Source organism: Nipponia nippon, unplaced genomic scaffold (genome assembly GCF_047370975.1).
Source record: "Nipponia nippon isolate SJK-2023a ecotype South Korea unplaced genomic scaffold, ASM4737097v1 scaffold_1, whole genome shotgun sequence".
In the NCBI taxonomy this organism is placed as follows: Eukaryota; Metazoa; Chordata; class Aves; order Pelecaniformes; family Threskiornithidae; genus Nipponia; species Nipponia nippon.
In genome coordinates, this window is record NW_028262290.1 from 43,491,763 (window position 1) to 43,519,632 (window position 27,870).

Genomic DNA, 27,870 nt, shown 5'->3' on the forward strand with positions numbered 1-27,870 from the left:
CCTTTTAGTATGTATTTTAACAGAGGGAGAACAGGGGCATACTCTAGCTAATCTCGGTAGTTTGAGTTTTAGTGGAAGATGGGAGGGAGAATTGACTAAAGGCCTGGCAGAATAACTTATCAATCTGCTCTCCTTATTGGTGGCTAAAGAAGTGATGGGGTAGGAACAGTATGGGGTTTTCACCTGGGTTTGCAGCGTAGCAATGTAGAGCAGTAAGTGCAGATACTCATTCTGTATGGGGAAACGGGATAAGAGCTTTTCCTTGTCCCTGGACTTAAACCTCACCCCTGCAAATGAATGACTGAAATAAAAGGTTTTGTAGGGAAGGTACTGTACTATCTACTGTATGGCCTTAGAAGTTGAATGTGTCTGTTAAGGCACTAAGTACCTACAAAATATGCTACTGCTCTGCCTTCTCAGAGATTTTTGCTGAGTACACTGCACTATGGTTGGATTTTTAGTAAGCCTTAACCGTGCATCTGAACCATTGTAAGCCATGCAATAATCGTACTGTTACGGACTGTTAGCTTGATTGATTTTCCTACTTCTAAGTAATTGCATAGGAATTTCACATTCAAAATGGTTCATGTGTGCTTTAAGAATAAATAATTTTTCAGGCTTGTGATGCTGTGAGCAGAGCCACTTATGTAGCAAGTGTCAGTTGCTTTCGAGGCTGGATGTCAGAGAAGAAATATTAGGTTCAGTACACGCGTGTAGGCATGAAACAAAGGAAAAAAAAAAAAACCAAAACCAAACCAACACTGGGGGAGCAGAAGGAGGTTTGGTGAGTTTGGAAGCCCTTCCATAGTTGCTGGCTGTGTTTTTGGATGGCTGTCAAATTCTGTTTGTTTTGGTGGTACAATTTTGAGTCCTGCAAAACCACAAGAGAGCAGCTCATTTCCTTCTTTGCCATCAGGACTCTCTACTTTGAGGGTGGTAACCTACCTATTATGATCAAGAGTCATATCTATTGAGTACAGCCCAAGCATTAAAATACTGTGATCCTGCAGCAACACCTGATAAAGCTGTGAAGGAAGGTGCTAAATCATAACGTATGGCTCAGCATACACATTATGTGTTACTTTCTTTGCTAGTGGAGTTTGAAGTTAACGTTTATACTTTATAGGAATTTTTGCTTTTCTAGATACTTAACGCTGAAACTGAGAAAAATGCTGTTGGGTGGTACAGCTGTGGTTCTAAACTTTATTGTGTGATAGGAATTGTAATGCGTAAGGAATTGCTGTTCAACAGAACACTAAACTGGAAACTAGCTTTTGAAATGTGCAATGAGAACTGATCTTTTTCTTTTTTTTGTTTAAATAAAGCAAAAGTGCATACTCTTGAGTTAGTTTTTTTTTTTTAAAAGCTTTATTCTGAACATTATTTCTCTGATCTGCTTCTAATGTTTAATCTGTGTAGGTTGAAATACCTGTGTAGTGAGAAAAACTGTAGTGCTAAATGTACGATCAGCAATGGAAAAAGAACGCCTATGTTTCACAGGTCCTGAAACCTCTCTTTCAGCTGATGCAGTGCTCCAATTATTGAAGTTTATTTTCTGTAACAAGCAACAACCCAGATATTACTAAAGACCTCTTTCAGCTTCTTTGTGGTTCTGTGAAGTGTTGAGCTGCTTTCACAGGAGACAGTGAAAGATGGGAACATTCAGAAGAATTGTGCAGTATTTTTCCATAGAATTTAGATATTGTTGCTCAAGGCAAATGCTAAGAATTTGAGGGGTGTTTGTTCCAGTGTTGAGAGGGCAGGTATAAAGTAAGTGACTTAGTGCACTTCAAAATACAGGTGAGGAAAACACCTTAAAGAAAGCTTGAATATCTTTTCTTTCTTCCAACTTGAACATATAGTTCTTCAGTCAGTGTCTTATTTTGCTAGCCTATGGGTTAAATTGCCAGTATGGCCATTGGTATTACTTGTGCTCATGCAGCTGGGTTATGGGATGAGATCCTTTTAAATACTTTGCCACAGCTTCTAATATGTATATTCAACAAGCAAAATCTGTGGGCTTTGTGGGTGTTCTATAGCAGTTGCCAGGACTTCTAAATAGTACTACTGGGCTTTTTCTTTTTCCAGACAGTTTTGTTGATGTTTGGTTCGTACCTTATTTTCAGAGGGATAGATGATGGATACCTAAAGCTTAGGTAGTCTCATAGTAGCTCTAGTTGACTATTGACAGCAGACATTATTTGAAGGAATAATTCTAAGCTTTTTCTTCTTTCTCTACTTCATACTTCCCACCACTATCCTACTCCCTACTCTCCAGAATGTTTCTCAGTCTAATTTTTTGTTGTATTTCAGGGAATACCTTGGAAAGCAGTTGCAGTCAGAACAACCTCAAACGGCCACTGCACGGAGCTAAACACTTCTGTCAGTTCATGCTTATAACTACAGTATGTTTGTCTTTAATATCAAGGAAACACTGAAATCACATGTTCTTTGCCTGCTACTAGTGCATAACCTTTCCAGCTTTCCTCTAGTGTTGTTTGCTTAGTAAAAATTTGTTTGTTCAACTAGTTCTGATGATTATGCCTATTAGCTTCGTGTTATATTCTGAATGTATATGAGGAAATGTGGCTAATATATTGCGTTTGTTTTATGTATTTATTCTCAAAATAAAGAATGTTATTAAAGTATATTCATTCCATGTTATAATTAGCCTAGAAACATTGTTCTCTTCTTTTAGTGGGTTATCAGTGTTGTCACTTTGCAAGAAAAGCAGGTAGCCCTTATATGTCTCCAGACAAATTAATAAAGCTTTGACTTGGTGTTCAGTAGGAAACGCAATAGCCTGAGAAATGTACTAAAATATATACCAAGTCTCAAAACAGTGTTTAAACTGTTTTTTTCACAGTTTTAAACTTGTTAAAAGCAAATGTATGGGGTTTTTTTGGGGTGGGGTACTTCTCTCTTGTTAGAGGCTACATTAAAAAAATCTGGACATGAGAAGAGCAAAAGGAAATGAACACTCTTCTAGTGAAAACTGATACACTTAAGATTATTAATCAAGCTGTATAACACCAGTGTTAAGGCTGTAGATCAGAGATCAGGTTGTTGTTTTTTTTTAATAACAAATGAACTGATGAACTTGGAATTTCATAGAGTGTTTTTGTTATTGAAAATACTTGTAAATGTTAGGGTTCTGGTGTAATTCTAAAATCTATTGTGTTTCCTTTATATTAAGCCAAGTAATTTGGCTATCAATCTCTTCTGTGTTTTGTAGCTCCTGATAGTAAAAAAAGACGTAAGCATCAATAAATCAAAGATGATATTGGATTGCCATGTGAAAACAGTCTTGTTGCATATATAGGAGCTTGGCTCCGGGCACTTGCAACACTAAGTTAATTTGCTTGTGATTCATTTTTTAGAAAGAAAAAAAGATGAGAGAATATGACTTAATCTCCTCGGTAGTCTTGTGTGGTGCAAATCTCTGAGGAAGCTTAGAGTACTCCGTCATCAAGTAAAAAAGCAAATTGGGAAAACTTTTCTTACCTATTCTGGATTTTCATCATGTATAACTAAAATTTAACCACTGTTGCAATGGAGAGAGAAGACATTTAGGGGATGATAGTTTGATTGCTTGGCCTGCTAAATTAAAATTGGATTGTGTAGATTAATGACTATTGCTTACTTCTGCATATAGGAGGCAGAAGGTTTGATATCTGTTGTGGTTTAATCCAGCAGACAACTAAACACCACACAGCTGTTTGCTCACTCCCCCCCCCCCCCCCCCCCCCAGTGGGATGGAGGAGAGAATTGGGGGAAAAAAAACATGAAATTCATGGGTTGAGATAAAGACAGTTTAATAGGACAGCAGATGAAGAGAAAATAACAATAATGATAAAAGAATATACAAAACAAGTGATGCACAATGCAATTGCTCACCACCCGCAGCCATCGCTTGCCCCCAGTTTATATACTGGGCATGACGCCATACAGTATGGCGTAGCCCTTTGGCCAGTCTGGGTCAGCTGTCCTCGCGGTGCCCCCTCCCAGCTGCTTGTGCCCCTGGCAGAGCATGGGAAGCTGAAAAGTCCTTGACCAGTGTAAGCACTGCTTAGCAACAACTAAAACATCAGTGTGTTATCAAGGTTATTCTCATCCTAAATCCAAAGCACAGCACTATACCAGCTACTAGGAAGAAAATTAACTTTATCCCAGCCAAAACCAGGCCAATATTGAAGTTAGTATCATAAGGATAGATGCTGAAGCCTGAAAAGAATTAAACTGACTTTAGTTGGACTGGGGGTTATCTGAATGGATCTTATCTCAGCGCTGCATGTTCCCACAGTGATGAGGTGGTGGTGTGGGAAGCTGGTGGGAGAATAAGGGTACACCTACACTGCCATTTTTATCTTGGTTCAGTTGAATGCTCTTGAAATAAATCTCTGAGTCTTCCCTGCTTTTCACACTTCAGTTTGATGATATCAGTGCATGAATGGGGTTCTTCTCTGATAAAACTAAACTGCAGGATGTACATTCTGGGTGTGTTGGCTACTTGGCAAGTGTTCAGTCCACCTGACCAGGTAAGTTTTGTTTGAAGGACCGCCCTTTGGAATGCATGCAGAGTAAAAGCTGGATTCTTAGCGCCAAATGTCTTGCTCCACAAGTCAAATTCTCATGTCACGCTTCTTGCTGAAGTAAGCATAGCCTAGGACTTATCTTGAAGATGCTGTAAAAAGTTGGTCCTGTGGTTACAGCTGTAATGTAGGGCACAAGAACGATGACAGAGCATTAACGGGGAAGGAATATACCCCCATCTTCAAAAGCAGAAGTTTGTGGTGTTTCCTTGACTGAAGGGAACACTGAAGCACTGCTCGGTAAGGGGATTTGGGGTTGAGTTGTATGAGTAAAGACAATGAATGCTACCAATGGCAACCCCTCCTGCTTTTTGGGTGCTAGAAATAACCAAGCTATTCATAACACGAAACAAAATTGCTTACAGCGGTTGTCCAGAAACATCTGAATATTGTGTTCATGTATCATACAAATAAATTCTCTCTTGCTTTGTTAGTATTACTCTGTGCATAGTTTAATTCTTCGTTATGTGGTCTGTTTCCAAGCTACATGATATCTGGCATTCTCCTCCATTTAGTTAGATATGTGTTGGAGACAGAAGAAGGTATTTAAAGAAATGATTGTGATGTTTCACTTACATCAGTGTGCAGTATTGATACTGTGGTGCCTGTGAAACCTGAAAGCCATGCAATTTCCAGCCCCTGATGGTAACATTTGGGTGGCTCAAGGGTTGTGGTCTCAGGGAGTTCATGCCAACAATTGTACAGTAAGCTTGGGAACTTGGGTGTGGGGGTGTGTTATGGAGGACCTTTCTGCGCAGCCAGTCATTTGTACTGTGAAGTTGCCAGAGATGAGATTTCTGCAGGAGTTGGAGTGCTCACTGTGTCCTAGAGGTTCTGGGGAATCTTGGCATAGCAGGGAGCTGCAGACTGGTTTCCACTGTAGGTTCTCCATCTGGCAGGCCTGTACCTGTAGGTGCTGGAAGGCCTTGGATCCAGGGTCTCAAGAGAGAAAATAGGGCAGAACTGTCCTGGAGTTTTTAACCTTTGAAATCAGGAAACTCAACCAAAAGCTTTTGTTGAATTTCAACTAATTCATAAAACTTTCTACTGCATCTGGGTTTTGTCCAACAAGTTGTAATTACCTTTAGCTTTTGCTACTGAGCACTGTTTTTACTGTTCATCTGTTTGCATTAGCTCACGTAACTTGCTCAGCCTTATTCTCCCAAAATCTGGCATAGGGCAGGTAGGCAGATGCCATGGTGGCAGATTGAACGCTTCAGGGCTGTGTGATGACAGCATGGGCAGAGCTCAGTGTTAGGAAGAGAAGTGTGTGCCAGCGGCTTGCTTCCTTCCTTCCCTCTGGTGACATGAAGATTTAGAGATGACTGGAGATTAGCTCCACGGACCAGATGACTAACTTTCCTCTAAAGTGAGGAGATACAGTTACCTTCTTCCAAATTAGGGTAATCAGTCTTTATGAAATTTTTCTCCATTTTCCTAATTTTTGTTTTTACTCTTATGTTGCATCCAAGAATAAATGGAGTTTAATTTTCCTATAATGAAAGTAACCAAGTCTTTGGAATCTTTATAAGCTGACTTTCAAGTTTTGCATTTGAGGCTTTTTTTTTGCTTTTCATGATACATCTGCTTAAAGGATTTTCTTTAAACTTTGGTCTTGGTCTGAAATCTAAATGGGAAATAAATTTGAGTAAATTTGCAAGATGCAGCAACTGTGAAAAGAATGTAAACCTGTCGCAATTCAACGCAGGAGAGATGGAGGGGAACCATGATGAACAGTACTGACATCTGGAACTAAGGCAGGAAAACGCTTTAATCATATGCTTAGTGCATGTTTATTATTCCCACAAGCCATTTGAGATTTTAAGGCCTGGATGAGATCTTAAGCTGGATGAAGAGGAGGCCAGATCTTGGTCTTGGCCAGTGAGCTACTCTGCTAGAAAGAAACCAGGGCTGAGCAGGAGACAAGCTGCCTGGGCCCTGGGTGTACCACGCTGCATCGAACCTCTTCAGCATCTCATCACAATTGCAAAAATGTCTTTGTGCACCTGCATGAACAAATGAAGATTGTCAATAGCTTCTAATACCCAGACCTGCTGGGTCAATATTTTTTTTTTCGTGAATATGACATGCTAGTTTTAGCCCAGTAAATGACAAGGGGTCAGAAGGCATCCATCTCTATCCAAAAGCTTTTGCTTTTCCCTTTGGCAGCTTCTGCAGAGTAGTTGTGAGTTGCCTTTTTAGGATCACGTGCTGTGTCAGAGATGAGAACAGAGCTAGTGCTCTCACGATGATCAGGTATGTTATTAACTTGATTGCATTCACTTTCTTTTAAACTCCAAAATGATTTTTCAAAAAATCTCAACTGCTGTTGAAATTTTCAAATGGCCAAGGGTATCATCATTCAAATACCACAGAAAGCAGCAGCCTTGCTTGCAAATGTTAGGTGCAGCATTTAGGGAGTTACCTGGGAACTCTTCTTACCTTGAGGTATGCATATTTCATCAGTACAGCCGGTTCGGAGATGCATCAGACACTGCTGAACATGAATGATGTGCTAAAAACTGTTAATATCCTTTATTTAAGAAATTTTTTCATGACCTGCCCCTTGGCCTTACTGCTGCTTGTAAGGTAAGTTGCTGTACAGTAAGGAGCCTAATAAAAACCAGAAATGAAATAATGGCTGACTGTTATGCAGAGTGTCTTGTTTCTGTTACTTGGTTCTATCCAAGAACATTTCTGTGCTATGGGAACGTAGTTTTTCTTGGGGGGAAGACTTAAAAAGGAAAAAAATCCCTCTTCATATAAAAGTGGGCAGTGGGACAATAATTTTTTTTTTTAACCTCATAATCTCGCAGATTTTCCCAGAAGTGCACAATTTGTCCCTCTGCATGAAAACTAAATCTGCAGAAGGGAACAATTAAGTTTTTCATGAGTCATCTTTGGTGCCATTGTGTGCATATTCATGATATCATTTTTTCAAGGCACTTCAGTTAGTTTGCCTTGTCTGGATTCTGTGTAGAGACAAAACTGTCAAGCTGAAAATTTAAATAACTTTTTCAGTGTCATCATAAACTATTTTAAAAAGGCTGCACACATCCAGCTCTGCCAAAAAAATGGGCAAAGAAATTGGGCAGCTGATTGTGGCAATGACAGTTAAAATGTACTGATTTGGAAATCACAAAACTGCTACAGCATCAGATTATTTTGTAGCAAAAAAACATGATAAATTGCAGGCTTAAAGGTCATTGTTCTCTAGATAACTTCCATGAAAAGGAGGTGTGCAAAACAAGCAAAACAAGCTGATTCTGTCAGGTTCAGGTGGCCTAAAATACAGCTTCGGATTATGAGTCTGCCAGTGTGGGATCACAGCTCATAGTTTGGTTGTGGATGCATGCAAACACAGGGCAAGATACTTGGGTCATCAATTAAAAAGATGAAATAATTTTCACAGAAAATACTGGGTAGAAAAATAACCTTTAGCAATGTTTTGGTTTTTTTTTTTTCTTTCAAGATTTTTCAGTGTTGAAACACTTTTTTTTTTTTTTTTTGCCTAGGAGTTTACAGGATATTTTAATCTCAAAGCATTTACAAAGAATCACTTTGTATCTGGCTTCCCCAGATAGCGCACTTGAACTGAGCTGGTCCTTGCCTATCCAAATGTATGGGCATGAGACCACTGGTGAGATACTGAAATCCATCTCAGATGTCATCAACTGGTGAAGTCCTCATAGGAGAAATTCTTAGTGTGAAATCGTACCTTCTGCTGTATTTCTGAATGTCACTCCTCTCTTAGTAGTCCAGTTCTTAGTGCCATCTGGTTCTTCTGGTATTATATTCCAGTCCTTTTTAGAATTAGTAGTACTTCCCAATTTAACTAAATACATCATGGTACTATGTCAAGCAGATGATGGATCAAACCTAGAATAAGGGAAACGTTTTAGAAAAAATTAGTTCTCTTTCTCTGGAAAGAAAGGGCTGTTTATGCCTCTTCTGTCTTGTTGCATTTTACCCGTTTTCCTTATACATTCCAGTTCAAATTCTGTCAAATACTATTTCTAAAGGAAGAGTCAAGGTTTTTATCCTATTGCTCTTAATCCAGCAAGTCTAAGTCCAGATCACTTCCTTTTTTTTTTTTTCCACTTAGACATTTAACTTCCTAAATTTTATTATCCCTGATTTAATATGCATTGTGGTGATTCCCCTCCCCCCCCAAGAAATCCGGAATGAGATGAAACCTTCCCTTAAAGAGAATGCATTAAGCTCCCCAGATTTTGTTTCCATGGTTTCCATTTCCTTACCTTAATTTTATTAGTCCGCCTGAATAGCCTTTAGCCTGGGGCTAAACTGAGCCTATTCTTCATGGTTTTGACTGTCCTGCAGGGACTAGGCACTGTAACTTTTTTACAACAGCCTGTTTGTCCTGTCATGCCTCTTTGCCCTTTCTGGAGATGAAAGGGATTCTGTTGAAGATTGCTGGAATCTTCCTTTTTTTGTCTTTGTGTCCTAACCAGTAGAGTAATTGATAATTTTGATGAGAATCTTGTGATGCAACTCAGTGTGGAGGATAAGAAGTGGATTATTCCATTGAACCATGGAGATCTTTTTCATCCTCTGTTCTCCATCCTGTGTCCCTGCTCTCAACAGACAGTCTGAATTTCCTATTAGCTGGTTCATTGCATGAGAAAAAAGTCCTCAGTCATGTAGAGTTGCATCTCTTGCACTGGGATGAACCTCTGGTCTTCTCTGGGTTTCCTTTCTTTTACATAATCTTTGTTTGGTGCTTCCCCCCCTTGCGCCCCCCCCCATCCCTTCTGTTCTTTCTGCCTTTTTCTTCCTTGTTCTGAAGTGTTGCAAGGCTGTTTTGTTTGTTTTTGTTTGTTTTCTTCTCCTTCACCTGATGCCTCTTTAGTCACATAATTAAAGACCATTTTTCTCAGGTGCTTTTACTTAACCTGTAGATACTGAATTAACTGTTCTCCATTTCCTCAAAATTGCATATGAACTCCATTTCCAGATCCAACTTTAGTCTCCAGCTACTCAATGATTTATACAGGGAAAAACTCTTTTGAGCGCTTGTTCAAAACTATTAAGCAGAACTTCTCTCTGTAGTCATCTTCCCTGGGTCTTTTTCAGTGCTGCCTTAGTTGCCATCACTATCTCCCTTCTCTCTCTCCTTTTTTGTTTTTTTGTTTTGTTTTTTTTTTTGAGGAGTAAGGACTTTTCCTTCCTTGTTTTGTAAAGTCATTTGCAAATTTTTATGTTATTTATACAAGTTTCTAAGTTTGTATTTTGAAGAGATGGAGGTGTTTTTTCTACAGCAATGGGGAGGCAAACATGTCTCTCACTGACTATGAGACTACAGCTTCATGTTAGCGTAGTTTAAATTTTTGTTGTAGGCAAATACGGCAAATCACAATTTGGGTTAAAAAAGCCAGTTCATACTATGGAGTGATCCTGCATCACCAGACACAATAAATATAAGACTTGAAATCAATGAATTTTTAATATATTCCTCTCCACCTCCTGCCCCAAGATGGCTTGAGAAACAAATGTTGGAAACTGATGATTCTGAAGAGCATCTTCTTGAAGACCTTTTTCATGTAGTGCTTGTAATAGAAGTATTTTGTATTCACTCTGCTCATATCTCACAAGATCCAGGCTCTGCAGTATCAGCAGCATGATACTTGAAAATTGATTTGTGTGCCTTGGACTCCATAGCCTGACAGAATTAGGTAATGTATTCTCAATTTAAAATAAAATTCTGAAATAAAGTAATAGAAAAAAATACCAAGGTAACTTTTTTCCTCTTCAGTTCCCTTTTTACCATAAAGCAATAACAATGAAGTGTAAACCACTTTGGTCGAAACACTCTGAAATGAACTTCAATGCAGCTCATGTAGGTGATGCTAATGACTTATGCAAAAGCCAGTTAAATCTTAGTCTTCGTCAAAACAGGCTGCTCTGTACCATCGACTCCTCCCTCTGCTCAGTCTCTCTCTGGAGCTGTATTTCATTTGAAACATCTGTGGTACAACATCTCTAGCTGTTTGCTTCTGCCTTGTGCCCAGTCTGGATTCCACAGAAGTAACTGAATGGGGGACGTTTGTCAGGTAAATGCATTTCAAAAGAGATCAGTAAATGGAGGATGATTTCTCAAGCTGCACTTCAGCTGGCAACAGCTTGTATGGCCTTGCAAGAGTTGTAAAAGAATTGATATTGATGGCTTTTTTTCCCCCTCTCTGTAGACAGACAGCTACCACCTTGCTTGCTTACCTTAAGAGAAACCAACAAACAAAACCCCTTGAGAATGTATGCTGAGCGTAGTGCACATGTAGCAGTTCTTTCCTTATTCTCCTGAATGGGGCTAATCCTACTTCCATGCTGTGTCTTGATACAAATGCTGACTCCTAGGGCAGTGAAAAGTTTGTTGCTGTTCCCACTTAACCTTTTGGCTTTCTAAGAGGCCAGCAAAGCAGCAGAAGGGGTTACATGGCTTGTGCTGAATATATTTAATTGCTGCCAACTTGTTTCCTTCTGTAAGCAGACCTACAGCTTCATTTTTCTCTCTTCCACCATGACCACAGGAAAATCTGCTCTCCCTGAAGCATAAACAGCAGGCAAGCCAGGAGAGGTAATATTTCCTCCTGGTGTAGTTATGGCTAAAGAGCTCCATGCAGCTTTTCCAGGGGTGAGACGTGTTTGTACTTCCTTTAAAGCTAGTTTTTTAAATCATCTAGATTATATTTTTTCTATTATGTGAAGCTGTTAAAAATTGCAGATAAAACTTGTCATTTTATGAAGTGGCAGGCAAGCTATTTCCTACCTGAAGTGCCTGGGGAGTGAGTGAAATAGAGCCAGCCTGATCAAATGACACTTCTGAGACTGACTCAAGAGACTGATAATAGTCTCCTGGCTTTCTACCTTTAGGCTGGCGTGTGCGCCATGCCTGAAAGGACATCATTCACCTCTTTGGGGGCAGGAGGAGCTGGTTGGGCTTTGTAGGTAAAGATACCTGGCAGTGAAGAATCTGCGCAGCTAAAGGGTGCTGCCGTGTTTCCGTAGCCGGGCCGGGGAGCTGCGGCAGGGAGACATGCGGCTGAAGGGGCCTCGGGAACAACCCGGGTCCACGCGATGCTGAGGTTTGGGCACTGGGAGGTGGTACTGGGGGGAAATGTGCAGCTGCCTCTAACTTCTGCCTGGATTCCCATTTCATTAAGTCCAGCTTTCCTAAGCCCCAATGTTCTTGTTGAATTCCTGGTACCGGTCTTTGACTAGTTAAACTGATGCCTTATATACCTGAAGCAGTACATATTAATAATTTCTGTTTTACTTTCAGAGGGGCTCCCCACTAGTAGCCAAAGGTTAAACCTTTAATGTTTTCATTGGCTTTTCTGAGCTTTTAGAAACTCTGCTGCCAGACCAGGTAGCAACTCACCTGTCCATTTAAAGTATCTTTTGGCTGTAGTATTTTGAATACAATAATTGCCATGAAAGGCCTTTACAGTGGGGTCTGCATAAAGCTTCTTTAAATGTTTGGGAATTTTCTTATAGGAAACATTACTTTGGCAAAAATGCATGCCCTTCTCTTAGCATTTTTGAAATCACAGAATGAAAATGAGTGTCTGATAAATACTAAGGGGGTGACCAAAGCAGAAGACAGATGGTGCTTTTCTCAGCACAATGTTGCAGTAAAGGAGTTAAAAATGAAGGTTGCAAATATTATCAGGAGCTCCTGACTAGCATAAATAACTTAGTGACACTGCTTAATAAACCAGTGCTTGGGAATGCTATTTAATCACCACTGTTGCAGCACAGGATTTGTAATAAGCCAAAGAGGCTAAACGAAAGCGATCTGTGTTCTAATGCAATTTGTTATGAAAATAGTTGGTTATATGCCATGCGGACAGAGCAGACTCCACAGCTAACTTACCGTGTAGCCTCGCTTCTGAGATATGGCATCAAGAGATAACTGCCTTGTATTAAACAAGAAGGTTTTCATGAGAAGGGCCTAGTATTTTAGCAGAGGCCGTGAGCAATGCAGGGCATTGCTCGGTAACCCCACGCTCCCCAGACCAGTACAGCAGCGTGAGCTGGGCACCAGTAAGGGACCTGCTGTGTTTAGCTTCACTGGTGGATTGCCTGCAGTACAAAAGTTATTCTTGATTTTACCCCTTTTAAAGGCTAATTCAGTGATCTGTTTTCCCTGGGCAGGTCTTTGCAGAGGCCTGTCCTGAACCGGAGGATTCAGACTGGCGTGAGTGCCCGTGCACAAGGTGATGCTGCAGCAGGGGATGGAGAAGGTTTGTGCTGGGAGAGGGGAGGGGCCTGAAGCAAAGCCACTGCCCCATTTCCTCATGAATTTTTCCTAAGGCTAACTGGTATCCCTGAAGGGCTGTGAATCCTTGAATTTGTGGAAGCAAAGCATTGTTTCATGATGAAAGGTTCAGGAAAGATCAGCAAAGGCCTGGCTTGCTGGTTCTGGGCCCCCATTCTCAGAGGCTGCAATATTAATTGCCTTTGTCTTAGTATCAGTTGTGTTTCTTGCTCCTGGTCTCCCTGTTGGGAGACTGGACCAGAAACCCACTCCTCTGATGGCTTTAAACCTTCTTGCTTCTGGATTCACTGAAGCTATGGTAAGGATATTATAACTTATTCTTGTGCTGATATTTTCCTATAGCTGCTTAACCTTTGGTGGCAGTAACTTTCCCCCAGACACCTCCCAAAGTCATTTACAGAGAAATCACTTAGAAACACTGTTACCTCTGTCTCTAGTGGGTCCTAATACTATTGCAAAGTCTGCTTTCTTCCTCGAGTCAGAATGCAAAACTTAAGAACACCACAGGCTGGATGTATTAGAGGTGTTAGAAAGTCTTGACACGAACCTCACATCTGTGTTAGAGGGAACTGGTTTATGAGACACGGGCTGTATATGTGTTATCTGCAATGGAGCTGATACCTCCTCACACACAGAAAAATCTTAAGCGTGAGGACCACAGGCAGAACTACCGAGGTGGTGTATAGCTGGAGCCTTAATTACCAAACTGACATGCTGTGTTTCTATTGTCTCTGCGGGGTCAGACTCGTGGCTTTCTGGGGAAGGTTGCAGTATTGTATCTAAATTTAAAAATGCCTTAATGAAACTGTTTACGCACACAACTATTTTTTGTTTGCTTTTGTAGGGGAGCAAAACAGCTTTTGTAAACGTGGTACTTCATAATTATCTTGTGACTGAGTTTGCTCGTTTGACTTGTTTTTCACACAGAATGAACCGCCCTGTGATATGACAATATCACAACGCTTGTGTCTTGTTACCTAAATGTGTTTTTTCTCTTGCATCCGATGAACTATGTGGTCAAATATGTCAATCTTCACTTCCCCCTTAACCATCTTAAGTCACTCAGGTATTATTTACTATTGCATTACTCCATTCCCATGGTAATGTTCTCCTGACAATAATAGGGAAAGTCACTTCTGTTGTCTCAACAATCTTTTTCCCCAAAGCTGTTTTTCTTCTTTGGATAGTTTCTTTCTGATGTAAGTGTTATGATGTTCTGTTAGCATCACACAGGTTTCACTGTTTCATCAGTGAAAAAAAAAATCACACTGTTTCATCAGTGCCTTCGCAGTGGCCTCATAATTTATTTGGTGCGTGGCAAGATGAAGACATGAGGGGAAGATACATACCATTAAGTAGGTGTTCAATCAGAGATAATTCTGTGCTGCCTTGCTTATTAATCAGATGGTCCTTGATGGCAGTGTTACGTCTTTCCTATGTTGACCCATTTCATGTCAGTATGAAATCTGTGCAACAATATTTGGGTTCTACCCATCCTCCCCCATTTCGGTCATTCGTTCTGTTTGGCCTTTGCTGGCTAGTTTCTCAAAGCACAGGCCAACATAACCTAATTCTTGACTGGATCGAATGAGCACCATCTGTGTTCCTGATGAGGATAACTAGTATAAGCCCATAGAAGCTTGTAAGGCTTTGGAAGATTATTGAATGTAAGGGTAGAATTTTTTTTTTTTTTTATGTATTCCTAATTTTCTTAGCAGAAAGGATGAAGCTTTTCTGCTTTCTCTAGTTCTGGAGCTAAGAGGTTAACTCCTGCTTCTGCTTGCAAGACTTAAAAGTCTTCCAACGTGTTTTCCTGAAATGCAGGACTGTTTTTGCATGCGTGTAGCTACATAACAAGCTCTAATTAAGAGGATTTGCAGTCTTCTTCCTTCTTGAATTGCTCTGAAATATTTCAAAAGTTTAACAGGCTGATTGGTAATGTAGCATGAATTTTTTTTTTTTTTTTTTGTATTTTTACAAAACTTGTTTAGGTGATGAGCTCTTAGTGATTTGTTTACCGTAACTAAATTGCTTAGGTATTACAGTGTTGGTAAGTACTCTGAGCATGATACCAACTCTCCTGTATGCTCATCTTAAAAGGAGATAATTAATAGCTGTTGAACTAATGATGCAAATGTGAGGCTCTCCAAGAGACTGAACTGGGGGCTGGAGGGTTCCCAGTCTGAAATCGTAGTCAGTATCTTTGGACAGTTCTATTTTGTATCCAGCTCCAAGCAGACAGTGGAGCTGATGCTGGAAACAGATTGTCTTTTGATGCATTACTCTCTAACTTAGATAGAAAGTTAAATATCGGGGCAGAGAATGGGACAAAGTAGTCTGAGCACTTGTTATAGACACAGAAGACAGAGGTTACGTCTATCTCAGTGAATCAGCTATACTAAATGGAGCTGCTCCAGCAAAGCAGAGAAACTTCCCAAGAACGCTAGGCTGGTGGTCACAACACCCATCTGGAGAGAGGTACCTGGTTTCAAATTGATATTTCAAATTAGGCAGATGAGGTATTTGAACATGAGTATTTGCAACCAGAACGAGTAGTCAAACCATTATTTTGAGGCTTGCAGATTATTCCATTTAGATTTAAGCTCCTAAATAGCTTAAATGCTTTTCAGAGTTAGTGGAAACTCTCCATAAATAGAATGGAAAATAAATCCAGCCAGGCAAACTTGATTTCACCTTATAGGGCAATATAAGTTAATCCACTTAACACCTGGATAAGAGATAGCTCTCATGCACAAAGAAGAGCTGATACAATATTGTCTTGATTTTTAATGTAGCGGTTTATTGTTTCTCTCTAAAATTCCCTGTAAAATTTCATCCACTTGGATAGAAGCAGTATTAATAACTACAGAATCTATTGGATTTATTGAGATGAAGTTTGCTCATAAAATGCCTACGAGCAGGTTGTGATTCCATCAGGTTTATTTGTTCTTTAATTTATTTGACTTAATTTTCTGTTTAGAACTGTGTTTTGTTCCTCTCTGTTATTGTTGGCAGCAGTTATGTGATTAACTGATGCCATCAGTTTGAGCTAGATTGAGCTGTAATTACATAAGTCACAATCTATCACTTACATATCTTGACTGGAGGAAAACAGCTTTGTAATTAGGAGAAAAAGTGGAGGCCGCAGGATGGGGAGAAGGATTTGACTCTTGGGGAGCAAGAGTAAAGGAAGAGGATCAGGAAACTTTTCTTGACCTAAGAGGTATCTAAAATGTCAATCCCAGACACAATAGCCTATTTTTATATCTGTTCTGAGTTCAGATGTGAAATGAAATCTTCTTTTGCAAATTATATTACAGTAGTTTCTCCCTGCCCTGATGGGGGCTGTTGCCCTTTTTGATAGGCATTGTGCACACTAACAACATCTTGCTTGTCTGCCTGAAATAGGGCCCATCATCCCGTATGTGCTGTATTAGCTGCAGAGCCTTGGTGGTTTAAGTGTTGAGTACTATTATTTATAATTATCACTTGAGTATGTGCAGTGGGTTGTTTTCTTGTTCTGGGAAGCAGGTGTAAAGGAAATGTGATCACATTCAAGACAGTCATTTACTACTCATCCTCCTTCTTCAGGTGTATAAAATACAGCATAGGATGAATTACCAGAAGTTATGGACAGTGACAAATGTTAATTTGGTGAATTAGTTTGGCAGGAGGACAGATCTCAGTATCAGGAGGGAAAAATACCTGTTCTGATAATTTTTGGTTATTGCACACTTTTCCCTGTGAGTAGCTGTTTGGCTCTTTGTGGGAAAAGATGTCAGCTCTGCAGCCATTGTGGTTACAAGATTACAATAATCTGTAAGCAGAAATCCTTAATGTGCTTTCTTGCAAATGTGCAAGTTGTTTCCCCTTTTAGGTTACAAAACAGCAGCTTCTCCCTTGTTCTGTGGTATTTGACTGAATGTGATTCGAGTCCTAACAGATGGACTTGGATGCTCAGCTCCTGAGTTTTGCTGTGAATCTTCATGAGCTGAGCAAAGCCAACAGAGGGAATCATAGAATGGTTTGGAAAGGACCTCTAAAGATCATCCAGTCCAACCCCCCTGCCATGGGTGGCAGGGACATTTGTCACTAGATCAGGTTGCTCAAAGCCCTGTCCAACCTGACCTGGAACACTTCCAGGGATGGGGCATCCACAACTTCTCTGGGAAATGTCATGCTCAGCTCCCATAGTCCAATACATCCTCATTAACCACAACCCCCCTTCCCATCCTTTGAAATAATACACAGATACTATTCCCTTAGTCTATGGAACACCCTTGCAAAATGTCTGTAAAATGTCCACAAAATGTCCATTGACAATAAGGTCTCCCTGGAGCCTTTTGCATTTTTGATTCCAGAATTTCTATGGTATTTTATGACCTGAATTGCACAGACAGGGAAATAAGGGTTTTGCCAGTGTTCTGCAGGCTTTGCTGGGCCTGGTTTATCCTGTCCTTCTGGGGGTATATCTGTACTTGGCTTTGGAAAGGGAATAAGCTCTGGCTGCCCAAGAAAATGGGTGTCTGCAGCATCCTAAATCCTTATATTCTCTGAAAGAGCTGTTGGAGCAGAGCTCCTCTTCAGCATGAGAAAGATTAACATCTATGGAAACAGCAGGTGTTTTTCACTGGCTGAGGAACAACTATTTGAAACAAGGCAGGCAATTGACGTGTAAGAGCTAAGGTCAAAAGGAGAATTGAATCCTCTGCACATATCTTTAGTGGTGGCTTCATTTGCATCTGTACAACGAGCTGTATAATCTGCTTGTTGCTGGGGCACTGTGTGTTTTGGTTTGGTTTGTTTTTTTTTAAGGCTGAAGCCATATTCTCTCTGAATGTCTCTTCAGTGATATAGAAAGTCACTAACAACAAAGGTGAAATGAATGACTCTCCATGGTGTCTGAACAATATAATTTTTATTTAGTCTCCAATACCAATCCCTAGTTTTCTGTTCTGGAAAGGAAAGTTCTGGTTCTTCAGTTGACTCATTTGCTCATTAAAACCTAGATGCTTATGATAAAAAATACCAAAGTTCCCTATAGCTCTTCACAGAATTGTTTTTCCTTATCCTCTATATCATGAGGAGTCCAGTGTTACAGAGCAATATTTATTTCAAGCTATTTGCTATTTGTTGGGTTTCCAGTGCTTTTGAAACAAGTGCATTTATGCATTTTTTCTTTTTTTAGATCACTTGTTATTGCAAATGAGTACTCTAAAGCTTAAGCTTTGTTCTCTGAAGGCTGATTGAAGCAAGAGAAGAAAGTATATAAACTATTTGTAAGAAGAGCAATCCATTCTAATGTAAAAGACTATAATTTTCTTGCAGCAAATTTTATGTTCCTCTTAAGGCTTTTTTCCTATGGAATTAGTTAAAGTAAAAATTAGTAACTGATAGTCAGCCTAAAGCATTTAGATCTCAAGGATATTTTGGAAATAATTGCTGGGTGGCAGAGGTTTGCTGAAACACTATCACTTTGTTACTCATTTTCAAATACAGACAGAAAAGGGATGCCATCACATGCTTTTTACATTGTCAGCTCCCAAGTATTCTGTTTAGTAGAATGAGAGAATAAGAATAAAAAGTAATTTTTTTTTTCTTAATTTAATCCTCCTGAAGATACAGGAAGAACGATGAATAAACCATCTGAGAATTTGGAAGAATACAAACAAGTTATTTCGTTTTTCTTTTTTCTATTTTTTTTCTTTTTTTTTCTATTTAAAGGTAGAAAAAGAAGAAGAGAGAAAAAAAAAAAAAACAACTGTTTAATGGAAAATGTAAATATATATCCACCACAAAAGTTTTGAAAGATAATTTATGATCTGAATTTCAGAATGAAGTAGGCCAGCATGTGAAGACCACCATGGACTTCAAACTGCACAGAAGGATCGTATTAACTCTGTAAACATTATTTGGCAAAAAAAGTTTATTTGCTCTCTGTTTTGTGCAGTATTTTGCCAATGTGATTTAAAGCTTATTTAACGCAATAGCAAGGGTTATCGGTCCTTTGCTATGTTTTAATTTCTGTCTTCAAACTCACCTTCAAAATGCAGTTCCACAAAACATCGTTCTCTAATGTTCACTTAGTATAGTTTTTCCACCCCAAGTATCTGAAAGAAGATATTCTTCAGTTTCTAGCTATCACTGCTGTATATGAAAGGCTCATGTGTTCTTGATATGTAGAGTCAGCCACAATTTAGCACTGCACAAAAAACCACGGAGACTAAAGTGGACTGAAGTAAACAAAATTATTTTGTTAGTATAAAACCAATTAAATGAGACATCGATATAGAGGCTGTAATAATGATGGCATAGCAAAAATCCAAGAATACAGAACTCCAAAAGAGGAGAGATGAGGTACTCTAGGAAGCTGTAACCGTTTTATAGTGTGGTAGAAATGCCTAGGAGATGTTTTTTATACAGTATGAGCTCTTTCTGTGCAAGCATAGGAAGCAGTGGCTGATAGTGTGGCAGTGCTTTAGATGTTGAGCCATGGCCAAGGGTGAGCCTGCTGGGAACATGTGGATATGGACTTGATGACTGTGAACTGATGACTGAAGGTGACAAAAATGTTTGCAGAGCGCATCCCCACCTGTTTAAGCAACAGCTCTTCAAAGTGGAATAGGAGGATGTGGTACGTCCCCTGGAGATGCACCTGACACAGCTGTGTGTCCACAGGTCTGGCATTAGATGCACAATTTGCATGGGTTTGCAACGTATCATCTCATGCCACATCAACTATTCGTGTCATTGTTTGCTTCTGCACCCAACCCTGTGAGTCCTGGAAGATGTCGTTAGTCCCTCTAGCTGCTTGTTAGCTGCTTGTTTAGAGGGAGGCTGTGGCAAAGGAGCGATGGAGGGGAGTGGAGAAGTATTTTCTCTCAATTAAAGCAAAGTAGATTCCCAGGGCCAGGCAGCAGCATACGGGTTAGTTGTGTGCTGTCTGTGCCTGCCTGTTGCTCTGGGCCAGTGTCTCTGTGTAGATAAAATAAGGTTCCCTTAGAGTGTGTGCAGACACTGGCTTTTCTCTGCGTGGAGGCTGAGCTCCAGGGTCCCCAGAGCGCTGTGAGCAAGCAGAAGCAGCAGGGAACTGGTGTCACAGGTGGGACAACAATCTAAACCCGTGTTTTTTCAAATTTATAGAAGCATCATTTCTCATTTCCTTGCTTTACATCATCTCTAAATTATGTGTAAATGAGAGAGTGAAAAGTGTATCACCTCTTTCATAGGGTCAGGTTAGAAGAAACGTCCATGACATCAAAACAATAGTACTTCAAAGGAGAGGTTTAATGAATACCTGCTGGGCCACTCTTCATAGATTTGGGATGAGAGAGTTAGCATAACGAGACTTGTGGGCTTTTTAAACCATGAAATGTATGTTTGCGATTGAGCAATCACCAATTATTTCAAAGACAAAAAGAAGGCATATTAATAAAACTGAAATTCAAAAAAAAGACAGGGAAATTGAGCTTTAAAGAGATTTCAGTTCTCTGTTCAATAGTGCATCAGTGGTTGGTAATCCTTTGTAAGGTGAAATAAATACAGTAACAATTGGCTCATGATTCTTTTGCTTAATGAGTGGACAGCAAACAAAGCATCTTCAGGGCCTTTTTGTGGATAACAGCACCAAAATGATGTGTGTCATGAATTGAACCTAAACTGAAAGCAATTTATTTGGCCAATTTAGTTACGGGCTGTTTGGAATAATTTAAAAATCCTCTCCCTATGGCACTTACAGCTGATAAGCATTGTGTTAAACATACATGGACAAAACGCCAGGGAATGTGAACCATCAGATTCAGATGATACCTTTATCAGCATGCACTGTGCAGAGAATGTCTGCCAGGGTGCAATAACAGTGAGCTTGTGAAACCAAAACAGTGAATATGTAATAATTTCAAAGGAAATTTTCCTGCTATCTGTTCATCTTGGACCTGTTTTTAAATAGAGAAAGATGTACTGCCATTGAGATCTCTTCTTAAGTCTGTTTTTTATCAAGTACAGAGGGTGTTTATGAAGCTAGCTCTCATGGTCTCCTGTTATTGGGATGTCTGGCACAAACAAAGCTGGAGTTAAAAGATGAATTATCTGGGAAATCATCTGGTGGCATTGCTGGATTGTACCTCTCCCTGTAATGGTTGCTTCTGTCACATAAAAATATGTACGTATGCAGTTTGCAGGAAGAATATTGGTTATAAATACTTAGTTGGATTAGAGTGAAGAGGGTGCTCCGTTCTTAGTGCTACCCTGGGGGAAAAGCAGGTCCATCAGGAAGGCACCAGCCACGCTCACCACATTTGTAGCAGACGGGAGGGTAAAATCAATCCCTGCGCAGAAAGCCCATGTCCAGGTCTCTCTGGTATTGATAGCCACGGGGGAAAGAGAATAGCAATAAACTAGTTTGGCAGAAATCCTTTACTTTTCTGGCAGGACTTAAGAGGGGGATATGTACCTTCATGCTAGATAACAGGCTGAACACTTGAGTCTGTTGGAAGGCTAAATCAATAAATATTTGTAACTTGCTGCCAAAGCACTGAGTAGTTCTGTGGATATTTCAAGCCCATTCTTCGGACAAATAGCTGTGGGAAGATGACTGTGCCGCAAATGACTGGAGACATTATTTATATAGGGGCTCCTGGCAGTATGACTTGGAAAAATATGCTGCAATAGTTGTCGTTTGGGGTTTTCTGGGAAACAAAGCTTTATGTCAGTGAAGTTTGATCTGTTGTAGGACTGGCCTGCTAGGAGAAGTAATGGTGGAATAACTAAAATGTGGTTTTATGGCTCCCTTAGTGACTTGTTTTATTCCCATCATGCTGTTGCTGTATCAGAGCAGCCTTCCCAGCGCGTTACCAGCTGGCTGGAGGACCAGTGCAGGGAGGAAGAGCACGGGATCGTGAGGAAGGCTGCGCTCGCTGAGGCCTAAAGTCTGTTTGGCCCAGGAAGAGCAGGCAGCCCCAGAAAGCCAGGGAGCAGGGGAAGGGCAGGGTAACCTTGATAATGTCCTGAAGTGCTTTACCAGCATCCAGTAAAGTTCAGGGACTTCCAGAGGGGTTTTATTTCTGTTTGTACCAAAATCTATCTTTAATAATCTTCAGGTTTAATTGTTTTGCACAAATTTGTCCAGTGCCTTTTGAACCCAACTCTTTATAGCTGTAACATCCTATGACGGAGTCCTGCAGTATAACCACCTTTTGGGTGAAGAAACTATCTGTTTTGTTTCCCCCTCCTGCCCCGAATTGTTAGTCCTCTGTATGTTCAGAGGCTCCTCCTGGAGCCATCTCTATGTCGGTATTACTGTCGCTGACAGGAAGACTCCACACAACCTAATGAAGCATGGCATGGCGACAAAATTATTCCTGGGAGCAAAAATCACTATAGGCATTCAAACCAGTTTTCCAGAGAACTATTTTTGCTGTTTTACCTTTGACCTGTTAGCATTTAGTTGGAAAGCAATTGCATACTTTCTCTTGCTGCCCTTCTGTGAGAATAAAAGCAGAGACTCAAAGATTTTTTTTTTCTTGTCTTTCTAGCTGTGAAAGCTGCTTCCTGGAATAAGTAAAAACATTGGTAGCTGCATTGGTCACTGAGTCAATCCTTGTGAAGAACTGTGAACGTCTTGTTTGAAAACAAATTTGTTCATTGCTTTGTAGTTCTTGAGAGATATCAGTAATTCAAATCTGTCCTCAATAAAGGCAGAGTTTCATATGTTGAAGTCAAGGAAAGCTTTCTTGGACCCTTCAGTGAAACCTGGTCTTGAACTCTCTGTTCTCTTATAGAGCAGGATAAAGGAGCATCAGTCCAAGGATGACTTGGATTCTCGGTCTCACTTTCTTTGTATGCTGTGTTGTTGCTCCTGAATTTTCCAAAATATATTTTCAAAAGGGAATTGAGCTGAATAATTTGATGAATAATTCAATGGATAATTTCCAGTATACTTGCCAATATTTCATTAGTATTTTTCCCTACGCTCACTTTTAGCTGCAAATGTCTACAAGCATGAACAGAGTATCAGTATGGTTGGCTGCTATAAAAGTAAAACCCAGTACAGTCATGATAAAACTTCCCCACAAACAAATAATATTTTGAAGAGGTTTTGTTTTATTGATTTTTAAAATATTTAGCCTGAGTGAGATTAAAGCAGTATTATGCCACTAGACCTAGGAAAAAGAAACAACCGACCTAGCTTTTTGTCTCAAAAGCTGAGATAAACAGGATGGGTCTCATGGCCTTCCATTAATGTATGTGCATTATTTTAGGCAAAGGGTAAAAAACAAAGCCCCAAACATAATATTTTTTAGAGACTGCTCTGTTCATAGAGCTTCTTTTCAAATTGAAGGGGCCTCAGTTCAGATACTGCTAGTGGCAGACCAAAAGTCCAAGAGGAAATTGTTCCTTCTGGGTCTGCCTGAGAACTTGAGCTATCTGAACTCATCCCAACATTGGCAGCACCAAAGATACAGAAGCAGCCATCCAAGGCACTGATAAGTCCAGTGATGGCATAGTCCATGCAGCTTTTTTCTAACTGAAGAGACCTCAGTTCAGGTATTGCTAATGGTAGACTAAAAGCCCAAAAGGAATTTGTACCTTCTGGGTCCATCAGAGAGCTTGAGCTGTCTAAGCTAGTAACAACACTGGCAGCACCAAAGATGCAGAAGCAGCTATCAACACGTGGCTGGTGCTGGCATACCGCATGCTGCTTAGTTCAAGCCCTATGTGAGCTTGAACTGACCAGGAGACATGGAATAAAAGGACTGAGCGTTCACAAACTTGGCAAGAAAAAAAAAAAAAAAGAGGAAAAAAAACAGAAAAAAATGAAAAAAAAACCCAACTCTACCTTAAAAAAAATTCTGCAAGCAGAATTTTTTTTGTTTGTTTGTGTCTAAAGATGAAGTTGATGGCTTTAGCTGGGAGCTTTACCTGCAGTACAGCTCCAGTGGACATAAATGATTGCTTGTATCAGCAAAAGCCCCTCAGACTGGTGAGGGATGTTTGTGAAGGGAGGGGGAAACAAAATAGAAATAGCACTTCTTGTGCTGAGTGCTTTTCTAAAGCACTCTGTATTACAATAGTCACCTATGGGCTCTACAGAAGGAGAATAGTGAGCTGGGAATTAAATACAAACAGGAAAAAAAATACCCAGTAAAGTCCATGTGCAATGAATATGTATATGACAGTAGGATGTAATGGTCTTGAAAATACTGCTGCCTGCAAGGACGGAAATCCCCTCTGTCTAGCTTTTGTTGGGACGAATGAACCATCATATAGAACACAAGTGTGTAAATTCACAGTATCCCACAGGGAGAAAGAAATGCCTCATCTGGCACATCCCCCTCTTGCTTCTCAGTGCATGGACCACGCACTGTCAGCAGGAGCTCAGCACTGCGACTGCTCTCCTGCTGGGGCAAGGGGATGGGCTTCCCATCCTCAACCCAAGCAGAGACAAGACTGAGCCTCCAAGCACTGCCCTCGTTCACAGTGTTGTCTCCATGGCCCCACTTTGCTGACAGCCCTGCCAGTCCCCTGGCACAAGAGTGAAGGCTGAGGCTCAGATGGTGTGGAGACAACGCAAGGTCAAGGTTTATGGTCACAAACGCACTGGGGAGGTGGGTGGGAAGGCCTCTAACACAATGGACATATTTTAGTTACCTGAGTGAGGGTGTCCAGTGCAACTTGAGATGCCCTAGAGATTATCAGTCATACTAGCCAGCCTGTGCCCGTGGGTAGGATTCCCCAAGGCATCGCAGGCGGCACTAGGTGCCTGATGTTGAGGTGACTGAGTCAAGGTGTAGATCAGGGCACAGGACATGCTTCCTAAGCAACAGTAAAGGAAGCCAAAATACCCGTAAGACATGCAGATGAACAGCAGACACTTCTGCTGAAGGGAATGTGATCTGCCTTTGGGGTCATGCTATGTTTAAACATGTCAGTAAAACAAGTGGAGTGTGATCCCTAATCAGGGCAAGGGCCACGAGATGGTGGTGGTGTAACCTCTCCTGTGTTCTGGTGTCTTCACATACTCTACTCATGAGAGGTCTGTCTTCTCTACAACATCTCTGATTCTGCTCTGCAATGTAGTTGCAGGAAAATGCCTAACAGAAGCAAGAAGGTTTTAATCTAATGAAATAGTCCACTGAAGCAGTGGAAGATTTCCTGGTGATTTATGTGAACTTTGAACCAAGCTGCTTGAGCCAAGCATGCTGGTCTGCAGGTGGGGGCGATTAGCAGTGCGTGGTGTCAGACCGTGTATGAGCAAACGTGCTGGGTTCAGGTTATTCTACAGCTGGAAGGATCCTACAGCTATTTTTTTTTTTCTTGTTACAGTCTTTTAGCTCCTTCTTTCATCTATGCAAACAGTTTTGTGAACTTTGAAAACGGTCCTCTGTGCATTAAAATGTATTTGCTGTTGAAATGTTAAATCAAACAGCAGCATGAATATTTTTAAAGGTCATAGTCACTGAAGCAAAACACACATTGCATACACCTTTTTGAACAGTTTTTCTTTTCCTTTTTTTTTTTTTTAAACATGGAATCCTGCAGTACATAGACAATGCTGCAACTAAAATATGTACAGTGAAATCTAATTTTGTCCTGCAGGAATTAACAAGCATTCCAGTATTTTCTCCATCACTGTGAGGCTTCAGGAGCATATCTGGGGCAAGTGCATCAGTGGCTTAAATGAAAGCTGAAGTCTGGGAATGCAGTTCTGCAACCAGAGCTGAATGATGCAGCAACTTCCATGCCTGTGGGACTGCAGCTCTGTGAGGCTCTAAAGAACTGCTCTAACTGCTACAGCAATAAAGGATATTAAACATATCTTGTTAGACAAGCAGGCATGCTTTGCAAACATACATTATTCTCTCTTATTGGAACGATTCTGGTTTTAGTTATATCTGGTCCTCTGGCTACAGCTAATGTGTTAAATCCCATCTTAATTTGCTTCTTTTGGCTGTCAACTATATGTGGCTATAAGTGTTTATAATATTTACAATAGTCCTAAGTGCACATCTATTTATAAAACAGTAAACCAGTAGAATTGCATGGAATTTGATACTGGTGCTTTTTGATATTCTGTGTTCTTACTGTACCCTGAAGACAAAGAATTGCACACTCAAATGGGAAAACTGATTCAGTAATAACATCAGAGATGCAATTGTCCTAAGTATCGCTACTCCAAGTGACAGATGCAAAGCCTGAGAGAGGATCAGAGAATTTAAAACCTTTTGCTCAGAGTCAGGTCTTAGATACATAGACAGGCATTTAGCCTTTCAGCATGGGGGCACTGGCAGCTGCAGGGCTGGTATTGCTTCTCCCTACTGGAGTTCAATTGTCCTTGGAGTTTTGGTTTATAGATCTGTCGTCATCACATAAGAAACAGGGGGGGATTATTTGTTCTTCTATTTAATGACTGTTAGCTCTTAGGTCATTAATTTTAAGACCAATCCATCCATCCATCCAGTGTGCATTATATCACATACTTTTTTTTTCTTTTTCCTTTCCCTTATTTGCTAATGAAAAACATAGGTGATGGTGCAATTATTTCCTTCAAGGTAACTAATTTGAAGCTTAATTTAATAAAAAGCACTTACTAGATTTTTCCACTGTAGCTGATGAAATTAAAAATCTAATCTTTCCTGCACTCAGGAGGGAGAGGATTCTTATAATTTGCATAAGTTTACATTGCAAAAAAAAAAAAAAAGACAAAAATTACAGAATTTCATGTACGTTAGGATTTGAAAAGCATTAATTTTATTTCTCACAAGGATGAACTCGGCCTGCCATGGTAAACAATCATTCACTCTCAGCAGAGATTATTCCAGTTGCTGCTGTAAGTTTAGCAGAAACTACCCAGCAGAGTTTAGCCCTGCAAGGTGCTGGATGTCTTCTAGCTCTCTTTCATTCCCATTGCAAGAAGTGCTCAGCACCTTATGGACCTCAAACTGCTTGTAATTAAGGACTTGGGTCTGTGTCCCCCAAGTCACTTAATCATTTGCCTCCTATTCTTTTATTTTGTTATTTTTACTTGAGGCAGACACAATATAAAAGAGCAAATGCTTGACCCATGCCTAAAAGAAGCTGCATTCTTTGTATTAGCCCCTGAATGCATAATAAATATGTGCCCATAAGTCTTTTTCTGAAGTAATATTACTTTTTGTATCTATGAGGAAGTCATTAACATCCTTATGCTCTGAATCAAAATCATTAACACCTCCTCCCCCTTCACCCACCCCCCCCAAAAAAAAACCAACCAAAAAAACACAACAGGGCTTTGTGGTGCCATAAATGACTGAGTTATAATTTATTAATTTGACAGCCTATCATCTAGGCAGTGTCCAATTCTGTAATTAGAAGTTCTGCAGTGTAAGCATCTAATAACAGCAGAACATCAATGTGCATATGGCTGTACATGCAAGGTGTTTCAATAATTCAGAAAAAATGGTGTGTAAGTAAGTCATCTGTGAGGATGCTGGTGGAGGCAGTCAGGAGGAAAAACACCATTTGTTTCTGCAGCTGTGGGGCTGTTCATTCATCAGCATGTTTTCATGCTCTGAAGATACAGAAATGATGCATTCAAGTCTGGGGACCTCCTTGACTCTTAAAAGAGCATTTTGCACAATCTGGTGTTATGGATGATGTGTAGATGTATAAAGAATGATGTGATTTGCATGTTTTAAGCATGATTGTGAATGGCAGGACTGGTTAACAGAAATTAACTGCATGTGTTTTTAAATAGACAGCTGAAGCAGCTTTCTCAAAATACTCATATGCTTCGCATGCAAAATTTTTTCTGAAATTTAATTGAAATTTTAATGATTTAAAATAATTTCAGTGAAAGGAGACTACTGTACAGCCTACTTAGAAACAAAAATAATTTGTCACCATGCTAAGATTCATTAACTTGATGGAGTGCTACAATCTGGGCAACATCAAATTATTGTAATTAGTACTTCTGCGATGTAAGCAGCCAGGAACAACTGAGCC

General features: G+C 40.1%; 1 protein-coding gene across 2 annotated transcripts in view; it reads left to right on the forward strand.

The window, feature by feature from the left end:
- The window catches only part of ATP6V1H (ATPase H+ transporting V1 subunit H), a 52,631-nt gene extending 49,343 nt beyond the window's left edge, over window positions 1–3,288 (forward strand). For both annotated transcript variants that reach the window (XM_087753343.1, XM_087753359.1), the window contains one exon: window positions 2,314–3,288. In XM_087753343.1, the coding sequence (XP_087609469.1) occupies window positions 2,314–2,374 (61 nt within the window). In that variant the 3' untranslated portion in view covers window positions 2,375–3,288. The remainder of the gene's footprint in view (window positions 1–2,313) is intronic.
- Window positions 3,289–27,870: the final 24,582 nt, after the last annotated feature.